This window comes from Haemaphysalis longicornis, unplaced genomic scaffold (assembly GCF_048455015.1).
Source record: "Haemaphysalis longicornis isolate Haplotype H1 unplaced genomic scaffold, Haemaphysalis longicornis Haplotype H1 scaffold_2, whole genome shotgun sequence".
NCBI lineage: Eukaryota > Metazoa > Arthropoda > Arachnida > Ixodida > Ixodidae > Haemaphysalis > Haemaphysalis longicornis.
The window spans coordinates 251,949,874-251,963,793 of NW_027526295.1; the positions used below are offsets into that span (position 1 = coordinate 251,949,874).

Below are 13,920 nucleotides of genomic sequence, written 5' to 3' on the forward strand. Positions count from 1 at the left end.
CATATATCTATCGGGCTAACCTCTACAAAACAGGGTGTGTTAACTCCATCGTGTTTGAGATGGAGCAAGACTGGTAAAAAATAAATACAGCAAACCCTCGATATAACGACATCGCCGCGATAGGAAACTAGAGTCATTATAAGCGACACGTTGCTAAAAGCGGAGACGTCTTGATCTAAACGCTCTTCAATATGAGTCATGAAACACTTGCAGTAAAGGGAGATTTCGATAGTGTACCTTTATTTATTCCAGATGACGTATTTCTCACTGAAATAAAACTTGCAGCGAGCGGTAAGACTTTACTCCTAGCTGCAGTGTTAGCTGAGGTAGCAAATGCACACATCTCGCGCTTAGCGTATCTTAATTCGTTTATGCACCAATTGGAGGGCCACTTCCTCATCTGTACCGTGCTACGTCCGAAAAAGCTCCGTGCGCCAGTGTTTTTATGTGCCCTTACACAAGGCCAGCAAATACTTCCGGTACAAATGTCGTTAAGAACGGTCTTAATCGTGTGAATCGTAAAACATTTATGGTTGGATAAGACCTCGTGCACAAGAGCTTTGCGGCTATGCCGTAAAAGACGCAAAGATCCAGTCGTATCTGGCGTAAAAATAACGACCGAGCATTGATGCACCATCGCACCGCGTGCTGGCCAGAAGGAAAGACGTGCGCTTACGGGAGGGAACTTCCTGCTTCTCTTCAGTGACTGAAGTGCCGTTAGGTGCCCACGCGCGCATTAGCAGTCAAACTGAGCCACAATTACGGCCTCTAATCTGCTTTACAAGGCGCCAAAATTGGAGGCGCGTGCGTCGGCGTTGTACAAGCGCGGCCTTACGGCGCTGTCCTGGCGCCCAGCCGGAACGTCCGTCTCCGCGGGGCCGCATCCAAAAACAGGGCGCGGTGTCCCGATGAACTTGGACGCCGCGCTAATTGATGCCGCGCGCGATTAATTGTCGCCGTCCTTGATCGCAGCCGACGGGTGCCGACGTCGAGCGCAACGACAGCGGCATCGGAGGCGACCGCTACGGCGAGCCCCTGGACCCGCCCGCCGCCGGAAACTGCGAGGAGCAGCGCTGTGCCGACTGCGACCAGCAGGTGCGCCGCCACTCGCGTGGCGCTTCCTGGCGCATGTCATTAAAAATAAGATGAATAGCCATGAGGCTGAGGGAAAAGGAAAGTTTTTTTTACTAAGAAGGCCTATAAACAACTTCAATTGGCACCTTGCCAACTTTGTCCCAAATGCGCGTATGGTTCTTCAATAAAACTTGTTGTTGGGCTAGTTGGTACATACTTAATGTACCAAAGCACGTATAACCATACGCGCGTAATGAATGCACGTATGATTATTTGTTCGATTGAAGTTCTAATGTGTGGGATGATGCTGGCAGCGTTTGCTGCCGAGCTCGCTAGGCAACGTGGTTTATGAAAAGAAAAGCAGAATAAAAGTACAGGGTTACAAACACAATAGAGATTCAAAAAGCAAGATCGGCCTACGATTGTGTAACTACAGTGTGCGTACCCAGGATACTAACTATGAGCACACTTTTTTAAGGCCGACCTCCATGCAGCGAAGTTTCTCGGCGAACTTGGCGCGGCGGACGCCGTGGTTTGACGCGCCGCTCAGTTTTCGTCCACCCAACCTCCATGCAACGTGACACGGCGAACGCCGCCGACGGAAGACAGGACAGGAAGTACAACGAAGTACGAGGCTGTGATTGGCTGCGGCCTCAAAATGCAGTTTGCCGCTTCCGGTCGCGTTCGTCGCCGCGCGTTCGACATCTAGCTCGCGTAGATCGCCGGCGAACAGCCGTATTTTCGACGCCGGCGGCAGAGCGGCCGCCGCCGGGCGACGTTCGCCGCCTTTTCGCCGACATTTCGCTGCATGGAGGTCGGCCTTTAGTGTGCAGCGGTTTGGCATACCAGTTTCACCTTCCTTTTACGCAATGCAGTTTTTAAAGCATCTTCGTTTAAAAAGCAAATGAGATTGTCGTGCACACAACCTAGAAAGCTAGTATTTCTCGATTTAGCGAACTCCTGCTTTAATGAAGAAATGCATTGTTCACGTGACTGGCATTAAACTTTCTGTCTTTATGGTGCATTTAGTGCGCTAAGGAAATCAGCTGGAGTTTAAGCCACTTTACTACGTAGCGGAGTTCGCCAATGGGACGCTTCTACTCCCGATCTCCTCTATCATTTGATGTAAATAAAGCTACTATCACAATTATTATTATCGGGTAAGTCGTGGCGTCAACTTTCGTCCTCCCGGGTGCAGGTGACCGGCGAAGAGGAACTAGTCTGTCCAAAGTGTGAGAAGAAACGCACCGAGCGCCGGGAGATCATCACCGAGATCGTGCAGACCGAGATCAAGTACGGCCACGACCTGCGCATAGTCAAAGAGGTGAGATATGACGTACTCGCCGTGTTACAGTTGCACACGCCGTTAAACGAGTGAACACGGCGAACTGCATCGATGCTGGATGAGGCAAACGGTGCGAAGGAGATAAATTTGTACTCGCTGTTGTGCACGAGCGAAGCATATTTTAAGCCTTAAATGTTAAAACTAGAGGCCATTTTCAAAAGCACATCTTTGTGCCAGAACATTCAGTACCACGACATTTGGATGATAGGAGTCGTGACACTCCACTCACCGGTCCCTCTAGCTTTTCTTACTGTTTTTGGAGTTGTAAAGCGGCAAGCCTTGTTGTTGCCACCTAAAGCACCCAATATGATCTCGTTCGCGAGTGTGTATATGTATACATGCAGTCTCCGCCCGAGTGAAACCCGCCACTTCATTGCAGGAGTTCTACAAGCCCATCGAGACAGCGGGCCTGCTGAGCAAGCAGCAGCTCGAGGAGATCTTTCTCAACCTGGACGAGCTGATCGAGGTGAACACTGGGTTCTCAGAGAAGCTCCAGGACGCGCTCGACATCGCCAGCGAACAGGGAGACGAGGTAGGACCTTCGCTGCAAAAGACAAGCAGCACGACCTCCTTCAACCCGACGGAAGGGCACGAATGTACCTCCCGTCCTTCAGTCCTTGTTTTAGCGGGAGAGCGGCGGCGGTATTCGAGGCTGGTTTGGGTGGTTCATTGAGTGCTTAGTGTGTGTTAAAAGGCTTGCCCCGCGCACACCTGATGTGTTTGGTCAGGCCGTTTTCACGCGCCGCGATGAGGGTGGATTTGATGCAAGGTTGGGATGTTATTCAATGCGAGGTAGCTTTGGTGATGGTCTGCTATTCGCACGTGTTGAGGAGATCATATCAGGTGTATTTTGATGCCAGATGAAATTACTACAGCATCATTCCTAGGGCTGATTTTCTGTTTAAAAGGACCTCTCTGTAGACATGACCTTTGGGCTCTTTCACTTGTCTGTTGATGCAATGACCTGTTGTTTCCGGTAATATACTTTGCTTTCCTGGATGTACACCCCCCACCCGTCAGGCCAATTCTCATAACTGTATAGCAACAGCACCATACTATCTTCTGTCAATCCTACCTGGAATAACTCTTAACCCTCCATCCCGAGTAGCGTCATAAGCAGGTGTTGGCTAAGCCCAGATTTGATGTTCCTTTCTGGTGCTGACGATCCGATGTGTCGCACAGGAATACACCACGGTGGACATCGGCAAGCTGTTTCTGGGGGCCAGCGGTATGCTGCAGGCGTACCAGACGTACTGCGTTAGACAGGTAAGCCCGCCCGTTAATTTCTCCCGCTTAGCGTTTTAGGTATAGAAAGAGAACATTTGTTTCTCTGCTTCTGCATTTTTTGTATTGCAAGATGGAAGAGTGGTGTAGAGTTCTTATTAGAACAGAACAACAGTAGGTAAGCGGGGCTGCATGATGGCACAAGTATATTTATGCCGATCGACCGGACAACATTTTGTCTTTGTGCCTGGTAATTGAGGCTCCTAGTTTGGTGAGACGTTGGCAGTATATGTCACACAAAAAATACAGTCGTACAAAGGACTACTCAGCGCTAAGCGTCAACCGCCATTGATTTTCCTAACACTGAGAGCCGCTTCTTTACGGGGTGCCCGCCTTAGACGCATGCGACGGCATAGAGGAGCTTTTTGCTGCAGGCTGTGATCGTGCTTACAAACAGCGGGATGCTTCCGTTGCAGGCGAGCGCCTCTATGAGCCTAATGGCGCAGGAGAAGGAGAAGGAACTGCTCCGCATCTTCCTGAGGGTGTCCCAAATGGAGAACACGCTCCTGCGGAGGATGAACCTGGCCGCCTTCCTCATGGCGCCCGTACAGAGGGTCACAAAGTAAGAGCGCGCCTCCACCTGCTGCTGCTCTTCTAGCTCTCACCAATGCCGCAGACCCGTGCATTCCACAGAGAGCTCTTTTGAGCGCCAAGCAACAGCAGCACCTGAGAATATCTGTTCTCCATTCCCACCTTCGCATTTAATGCATAACGTTTGTTTTCATTAGAGAGTGAGCTTCGATCTTGCGTTGCGTGGCATGGTGCGGCTCGGCCTTGCACGGAGCACGCATAAGTCGACGACGATTATTAAAGCGAAGCTTTCTATGCCTCACTGATGGCGTCCGATGTCGCGGAAAAACGCACTGCAGGAGCGACAACTTTACTCAACGGGTTTCACGAAACGATGATGATGATGATAGGCGAAGGCCCATCAAGCGCCTCAAGAAAAAAAAAACGCTTCCCGTGGCCGGGATTGAACCAGAGTCCCTCGCGTTATGAAGCCGACTATCCGATTGAGCCATTCCAACATAGCCGAAGCAGTTTGGATTTCAGAATTTGACTCAGGTTGCATAGGATTAAGCTTCGCGTTTTAACCATCTTTCTCTTAAATAAAGGGGCTTTGATTTTTAGGACGAAAGAGCCTCATGTCTCATTGGAAGGTTGACTAGGAATGATCCCGGCATCGAAACGAATAAGGCAAAACCCAAAATGAACGAAGAAAGGCCAGAATCGAACCAAAACACTCCAGCCGTGTATAAGAGATGATTGATGATTACCAATGTGAATTAATTATTGATAGTGATAATTTGTAAGGTGGGATTAAGGTGGACTGAGGTGAATTAGGCTGGATTAGATGTATTAAAAAGATTAGGATGAAATGATGATTGATTAGTGATTATGAGTAATTATTATTTAGGTGGATTAAGATGAATTAAACGGAGTTAGGGTAGTTTCAAATATATATTAAGACGGATTAAAGTGGATCAAGATATATTATGGTTTTTAGGCAAATATTTAGGTAGATTATTAGGTTAAGGTAGATTACTCTTGAATGGTGGATTAGAAGAGATTAAGATATACCAAGGTAGATTAAGATGAATTAAGGTCGATTAGGATGGGTTATGGTGGTTTGAGGTGAATTAAGGACGGTAAAACGGCGTGGATGCTGTGTCGAAATGTGGACGTGTGTATAAAAAGCACCCTTCACAATAGTACTTCGAGCTTTTGCCTTCGAAGCACGTAAGAAGACTTTAGCGCCCCAATAAATTCTCTTATTCTATGAAGGAGGCCAAAAAGAAAAAGACAGAAAATGGATTAAAGCCACACCCTCGAAATCCACAGGTATCCACTGCTGCTGAGCCGGCTGTACAAGGTGACGCCATACTCTCACCAAGACCGGGAGTCTTTGAGGGATGCCCAACTGCGCGTCCAGCTACATCTGGAGAGAATAAACCAGGTAAGCGACAGCAGTAGCAACTAAGTCTTGTCCTTTCAGGTGGAGGGGATGGTGATGATGATGTGGTGGTGTAAATGCCCAAGCCTATCAATTAAACTCAAATACATGTGAGAGTTATATACCATACCATAGATATACGGGCAACTGACTGAAAAGGCCTTCGGCTTGCCAAATGCGAAAAGTTGCTGATTTACCGTGAAAAAAACGCATAATTGTAGCTGCTGGCAATTGCGAAGAATTTCGTCTGAGTGAAAGCCATTTTTTTCCGCCCGGCTGGTCACTGCGTTCATTAGCGCCCTTCTGTTTTGACTTGTTCGCAGTTGACACGGGAAGGCAACCCGACCAAGATCTGGCGGCGAATCTCGAGCATCTCCGTCAACCCGAGGCGAGCGCAGAACAACGTCGGCGTTGGGAGCATCAAGCTTCGAAAGGTGAAGATTCTCCCGCGCTCTGGGAACTTTATGACATGCTTGCTGCCAGTTGTGTTATGTTTATGCCTTGACAAAGAACGGACCCCACTACTAATAGGAGGACCTACCTTTTTACGCCGACAAAATTGTCCTGCACTGCTGAATCTAAATGTATATTTTCGTTTTATAGGAGGGCTTCTAGGTAAGCAACGTAGTTTCGCCGGGGTGTTACTCGATACAACAGTTCGCATTTGTACAAAATTACCAAACAGAAGGAGAAAGCATGCGTGCGCAGACATCGGCTTTTTCAGTCTAAGGAACGAAGGGCGCGGACTTCGTGCACTGCCATTGTATCGTGCAGCACCAGTGTAATCCAGCCCTTGACTCGCAGTAAAGTGTCACGAAACTTGGCGAGGCTTTTGGCTCAAAATGGGCCTACGTCCCCGCAGATGGCGCTGGACCTGCTTAAGTGGAACCGGGACGAGACACGGTTCGTGCTCGCCGGGCGTCTGCTCGTGGCCGAGCAGCCGACCAGCGGCCGCGGAGTGCGCTTCGCCGCCGTGCACGGACTCCTGGCGGTGCTGGGCCGGCCCAACTCCAACTACCGGCCCGACCTGGCGCACGACAACTCGCTCCTATTCCCGCGGAACACGGGCATCCGCGATGGAGCCCTGCTGCTGGCCAAGGAGAAGGCCGGCAAGTTCGTCCTGCCCAGGGTATGCCTCCGCCAGCAGTTATTCTTTGGCCCTGTGGTCAGACGACTTTAAGCCATCACGGTTGTCACCTTAACTAAGTAGGGTAGATCTCCAGATATTTAATGTTGATTCATCCTAACCTTCAACAACCTATTCATGTATCCAATAAGTATTGTTGCTCCCACTATTTTGCATAATTTTTGTTTTCAGTATTTCAGTAGAACGTACAGTCTTTGTCAAAATTTTGTGGGCCAAGCCGGAAACCCGCAGGCTGCAAAAAATTGAATGTACAAGCTTACGTCCCCAGCGAGGCTGAAACTTTTTATGCAGGAAAGCTAGAGAAAACAGCTTTCTTTCTTACTGCCTTAAAATATTTTTGTCACATTTAAAGGTAAAGCCGATTCTTTGAATTCTTTGTGGTCGAGACGTCTAGTTGCAACACAGATTGTAGGCGGGCCAGTTGGTACATATTTCTGAGATTAACAGCGCGAAAGAACGGGACAACAGAGGCCCACAAAATTCTGACAAAGGGTGTACGTAACGGCCACATGCTAAGTCTATCCAGCATACAGCCAATTCCTGAATCAAAACACGTGTCAAGAATCGGCATCCTCATTTAAAACACGTTGTTCTTATGGATATTTGCAACAGCAGTCAGTCGGGTTTTCGCGCTAATTTTTTTGCCGGGTAGCATACATGAGTTTCCTTTGGCCATTGCTGCACGGATGGTTTTGTAAACTTCGAGAGATACGATCAAGTGTCCCAGCTAGAAGAGAAATGCCTCTGTTGCCTTTGTACAGTTGTTCACTGCACACTGTGTGAGTACATGGCCCATCATGTGATTCATAGCCCATGCTCACTCGAACATCTCCCGATAAATGCGGTGTCATTACAGGAACCGCTGTCGCTAGGAAGCTGCATCATCAGCTGTGATCCAGAGTTGAAAGACTGTTTCGAGATACAGGAGTACACGTCGAAAGAGGGGTTCCTTTTCAAGGTGAGTCACGATGGAAGCCTCGATTAACGGTAGAGCAGTCTGCGAAGCTGCACCAAAGGGGCTTATTTCATCCTTTCCCCCGATAGCACTTCTCAATTTAATGTGCTTCAAGCTTGTCTTGCAACATTCTGGCGCCAATACGCCTACTCCCCACCTCTGGCTATACGGGAAACCGGAGTTGACCCTCGCTAGGCGCTACACAAAAGAGTTGGCGTTAAGAGACTGATTGAAGCTTTTTTTACCTTTACTAGAAAATCAATCTGCTGCAGTTATTCCGAAAGGGGCTCTGGTGAGGTCGGACTTGTAGAATTGGGACCACATTGTGCTGCTTAAATGAATGACTGCGAGAGCACGATCTATCGTTCCAGGCCGAGAACAGCATGGAGACACGTGAATGGCTCAAGCAACTCCGGTACCACGCCAAAGACCTCGGCTCGTGGCGAAGGAGGCGCAACGGCATGGCAAACATCATGATCAATGGCATGGACCGCTACTAAGGCAGCATGCGGTGTGAACAGCAAGTTGCCAGTCCGTTGCCTTGGTGAACCCCCAAGGCTCTCCCCTTGTTCATATCTGTGAAGAAGAAAACAAACGCGAAATAAGAGTGTGCAAGGTTCCCTTTGTGTGGTGCCCAAACTCGCGAGTGATAATATTCTGCGATGGCTGCTGCGCATGGAAGGAAACAGCCGCGCCTCGCCTGGAAACGTCCAGGGTCAGCACAAGCGGTGCACTTCCTTCCAACAGCGGCTCCAAAGACGCTACCAGTGCATGTTTTGAGCATCGGCGTGGTATATGTAGCCGTGATCGACTATCGGGGATCGCACCGTGATCGAAGATCGCAGCGCGCACCCGTGCTTTGGCCGGCGTCTCGAGCGTCTTGGTGGTCCTTGTGCGGTGTCTTTGTGCAAGTGAGTGTCGTTTGCAAGACCGCTACCGTGACTGACAAGATTTGCATGTGCGTGTGGGCGTTCTCCACGCACAATCGTTTCTACAGAAGTAGCGAGGCTTGTATGTCACTTGGGACAAGACCAGCACCAAGGCAGCTACAAGACCCGTATAAGCACCGAGTATCTTGCTGTGGCAACTAAGTCCTAGCTCACGTCAGAGGGTATATTGCACAGATAAGCAGAGTAATAAGCCTTAAACTATAGTGTTCCAGGATGCAGATGAATATTCACGAGAAATTATGCTCTAAGATAAGATATATACTATCCGCGATTTCTTTGTTACTTTCCAAATCGTATTTTATTTTGCTCTTCTGCTCTGTAAGATACTTTCAGATGTGTGTTCATGTAAGCTAAACCTATGTAGCTCTTAGAGAATAAATTTGAACTATAAGCGCACAGCATTTTGGCTTTGTCATCAGTCTGGATACGTCCTGGAGAAGCTCACTGCGCAGTTAGGATGAGGCTGTCTTCGGAACGTAAGTATAGGCCTGCCACCACGACAGGCTACGTATATGTTCATCATTGCAAGTAGCTCCGCCATTACACGTAACCCGACCTGAGAGGTTGTGTGTGCTGTTGTAATAATGAGGATGCCAGCGCATATGAATGCCGTGAATTCATGTTCACACAGGCATCCCTGGTTTGCCAAATTAGTTCTTGTGTTGTTGAAACGGGAACATTTAAAGCGTGACGACATGATGTCGGGCAATGCGAAAAAAAAAAACAGTTCAGTTCACGTCACAGTTTTTGGGACTGACGTCACGTGCCACTAGGCTCGGTCGGGCCGGTCTGGCGCGCACGCGTCTAGACCGGAATTGGCCGGGGTGCGCCGAGAACGGTGACGTTAAGTGCACTTTCCTGTCATGGCGGCTGCCGCGGCGTTCGCTTCACCGAAACCGAATATGACGCGAATAAATGGAGCTTTAAGTAATTATTTATGCTACGTTCGACAATCTAATGTGCCAATCTATGAATAGTGGGCTCGTAGGCACCTATAGCCGCGAAAAAAACGAGACGCAAGAACTTCGTGTCACTACGGCGCGCTCATAGTAAACGCGGCGCGTAAAACCCCCAAAAGTAAAATAATTGAGTTCGGAACAAATTAGGGAGATGTGGGACAGGTCGGGAACCGGACCAAGAGGCTCCGGAATGCGCGCCAAGCGCGCATCCTCGACACCACTGCGGCTCCAGATGTGAACCTGTGAATGCTTGTGAGTCCTCAAACTGAGTCCTGGACCAATGCTGAGTCAATGCGAGTCCTCCAACAGAGAATAAGTCGACAACCGGTACAAGAATCTCGACGTGCAATACAGTTTGAAGTTGCTTGGCAGGTCATTAGGCTCAGCGTTTATTAAGCTGGGTTGTTCAGTGACGACGGCAACTGCCGTCAACAATTCCTGGCCACTTCGCCAACTCCCATTTGGCTGAGACGTCAACATCGCCAACCGAAATTCTCACATACCCACTCAGCGGAACTTGCCAGCGACTTCAACCGCTAGCATCAGAGGCTTATGATTGATTTACTAATTCCCACTGGTTGCAATTGCAACACACCCACCCAAGGAACTATGCGGCATTCAATGGGGCTAAGACATGCAAACGCGATGAGGAGCACCCCGCTGACAGAGAATATTCACGCCAGGCCGTCACAGGCCGGCCGCCACCTCGCTCAGACACCCCACCCACCCTTCCCTACCTCCTATCCCACTACCACTTGTGCCGCCGCAAACACCCCCCTCCCTCACCCTCGCCTCACTCGGCACAAAGCCACTACCCTCTGAAGGCTACAAATGAACTCATACACCAACCATACTCTCCTCGACAATGTATACCCTACCCAATACCCCATGACGTGTGCCTACTGCCCAGCACCATGTACCACCTGATATGTGAGTGCCAGCAAACTCCATCTTTATCACCCATACCCGACCCTACCTACGAGCGGTGGATTGACGGGCTGACTAGCTCGGACCTGGCGGCGCAGCAAGGAGTCGTCGGTAATGCCCCGGCAGCCAACGCGGTACAGGGCATTCCGAACTAAGCAAACTCTCCACAGGGCTGCTGCCCTGCTATCTTGCGCCAACCACTCGTTTTGAAAACAGCTATTCTCCATCCTCTACCTCCCCCTTCTCACAACTCATCAGAAACGCCCCCACTCGAAGTACTCTCGGGCATTCAATACGACATTCCTGCACTTAAATTCACAACTCATAAGAACTGCTTAGGTGTTCTCGGAGTGTATTTTTTGGTCGCGGGTTCTTTTTTTCCATAGCTTTGAAGCGTCAAATGCCTTGACTGGCTTTATGTAGGCCGCAATAAAAGCAAGCGCTGGGGGCCAATTATAGTTGCAGCATAGATGTATTCTTCAGTTTCCTTGGCTGGCACGGCGACTCTCGCGGCCGCTTCATCGTGACTTCATCGTATCACTCACGGTTTTTTTTTCACGGTTCCGGTTTTCACGGAAAAACCGGAACCGTTTATGGACAAATTGCTCTTGATCGTCGTATCTTTTTCTGTTTGAGGTGGGCAGCCCTTCTCTGCGTCGCATGTTGCGCTATATGGAACGGGTTCTTGCACCACCGTCGTAGAGCAGTAGTTCTGGAAAGGATCACCTGGCCTTACGCCAGTCTGAGTCGAGGTACAGGACGTCACTGTGGGCGCAAAGTGGTCGCATCTGCCTTTATTTCGTTCGCTCCTCGCCAGGGACGCGAACGTCAAGAGGTCTGTCTGCTCCGCTGGCAAACAGAGCTCCAAACGGTTCGCAGTGCACACGTTGGCAGTATCGGGAATGTTCGGGTGACTGCCGGCCGTAGTCTGCACATGGTCCTCGATCCGCGTGGACCCACGTGGCTCACCGTTAAAAGCAGAAACTTGTAGCCTCGGCAAGATGACTGCCGAGGTCGATGTGCATGAGCCGCGTTGAGGACGGTCATCTGGATGGGCGAAATAGCTGTCGGTCTTATGTCTGAGGCTGGCAGCCTTCGTATACTTCAAGGCGGAGCGCAGCTTGTTGAGGGCACGACATATATGTTCACGGTACGCCAATGCGTCGAAGTAGGCACATTCCACATCCTCAGAGTCAAGAAGATTGATGATTCCCTGCTCCACCTCATAAAGTGCGCTGTCCTTACTTTGGAGAAGGTCAATGGCCTCTTGAAGGTCCTGAGGAGTCGCTGAGACGGCTTCAAGAAGATCGTTTGCTGCCTTGAGCAGTCTGGTACTTGCGTCGCGAAGGACACGTCGCTGTCGGTGCAACTTATCCATCGCACGCATACGGTCGATCGTCAGTACGAAATCAGGGCCAGCCATGCTGACCACCGGCTGAGGGCGGGGCTGATCAGCAGAACAACAGTCGAAATCGCGGGGTTCTAGGAACCTCAAGCCGGAGGGGACCTAGGTGGTCTCCTTTGTCGTCGCGTGCGGTCATCTTCCCGGGTTTAACGGCACCAGAAAATATTACGGAAGAACGACGCAGGGCAGACCTGGGCCATGGCTGCCCTTAGCGGGGATGACATATTTACTGACACGGTTCATTTCCACGCGATGATGATAATTTAGAGGCGCATACCCATCGGGAGATTCAACACCGACCATATGGAACCCGGAGACGACATCGAGGACGTGGGCCAACTGATACGGCTCAGACAACCTCCAGGTACAGATTTCGGACCTCGCCAACGCGGCAGACCGCGCATTAGAACAACCATCTGCGAACTTAGTATGCCGAAATCACTTTATGAATCCGCACAGCAAAAAAAAAAAAAAAAAAAACTGTGGTTGATTTCTCTGTCATAGGAATTGGTAAAACACGAAAGTCAAATGTGCAGCGAAATCTGCAGGTGAGCATAATTTGCGGGTCGGCGGCAGTCTTTTGGGTGTGCCTGGCGAGCAACGTCCTGCTGCCGAGTCGCTTCGGCAAAGGTGTACTGGCGTCAGTTCAATGACGGATATGACGTCAGTGAAATCTTGGTGTATCGCGGCATAAAACACTTTCGTGTTAAACTATAAAACCCGAAAACTAACAACCCGAATTAAAACGTACTCTTTAGTTTTTAAGGTTGCTTCCCCGCAAGAAGACCCTGTGTGCAGGGGTGCACCCTTTACAGGCCGCTTGCTTCGTTGTACTGGCGTCATTTCCGTGACGGATATGACGTCGGTGTAATCTTTGTGTATCCCGGAATAAAACACTTTCGTGTTAAAAAAAATATGCGCCATTGTCACTCCATGCTCATCATAGCCTCTGTTCGTGACATTCAATTTACGCACTTACGTCTCGACTCCCTGCAAGCCCGAGATATCAACAGCCGTAGTTATCACGAGGAAGGCGACGGGCGCAGACACAAGAAAGACACGTAGGGTAACCTCATGATAACAAAACAGAGACGAATGAACAGCGTAATTCGGGCAGATGATACGATGTTAGTGGCTGATATTGAGGCCGGAAAACCAGGTTGTAGATAATGAAAAATGGCAGCATCTCGACTCCGTGGATGATGGCTAGGGTGCGGAGTACGGGGACTCGAAATGACATCCAAGTCGCGCCCCGAGTGGCATCCGATTTGCGCCCCGACCGTCATTCGATTAGAGCCGTGAGTTGCACCTTGATTATCCCCTAAATGAAGCTGCAACTCACGGCTCAAATCGAATTTCGCTCGAATTTCGCTTGATGGTGGTGTGCACACGGATGTACGGTATACTCCGCACCATTACAGGCGAGGGAGTAAGCCGTTTGACTCTCGGGTGCTAACTCACGGTCGTAGCGCAATGGGCAAGACGACTGACACTAACTCTGTCTGGCCTACCGGACACAGGCTCGAATCCTGCCGGTGCCTGTGTGATTTTCTGCGATGGTAAATGCTATGCGCACGGACGCGGACGGACATTGTGCGGTCCTAAGGTGCTCCGCACCTAAAATGCAAGTGGGAACCTGTGCATTCACCCCGGATAGCGTTATTTATCTTACCCCGCCTCAGGGCAAACACCGTGGATCCGTGTCACGGCACACTGCAAGAAGTGGGTTGTAACTGGAAGAGATATCGCCACTAATTTATCGATGCCCCAGCGTGTGCTACAGGCAGCTCTAATGGGAAATTTTTTCGCGATCACAGCGGCATCTGTGCAGTGCAGGGTGCATGTAGAACATGTAGAATCACATAACAGCGTTGCAGAAATGAGTTGCAAGGAACAGTTATTTGTAACGCGGTACTTCTG

General features: G+C 49.8%; 1 protein-coding gene across 2 annotated transcripts in view; it reads left to right on the forward strand.

Moving 5' to 3' along the window:
• LOC144170379 (uncharacterized) overlaps nt 1–9,110 on the forward strand; it is a 134,589-nt gene extending 125,479 nt beyond the window's left edge. For both annotated transcript variants that reach the window (XM_077700148.1, XM_077700149.1), the window contains exons 6-15: nt 973–1,095; nt 2,273–2,398; nt 2,799–2,951; nt 3,602–3,685; nt 4,120–4,265; nt 5,546–5,660; nt 5,981–6,091; nt 6,520–6,786; nt 7,661–7,762; nt 8,131–9,110. In XM_077700148.1, coding sequence (XP_077556274.1) covers nt 973–1,095; nt 2,273–2,398; nt 2,799–2,951; nt 3,602–3,685; nt 4,120–4,265; nt 5,546–5,660; nt 5,981–6,091; nt 6,520–6,786; nt 7,661–7,762; nt 8,131–8,259 — 1,356 coding nt within the window. In that variant the 3' untranslated portion in view covers nt 8,260–9,110. The remainder of the gene's footprint in view (nt 1–972; nt 1,096–2,272; nt 2,399–2,798; nt 2,952–3,601; nt 3,686–4,119; nt 4,266–5,545; nt 5,661–5,980; nt 6,092–6,519; nt 6,787–7,660; nt 7,763–8,130) is intronic.
• The last annotated feature ends 4,810 nt before the right edge of the window (nt 9,111–13,920 follow it).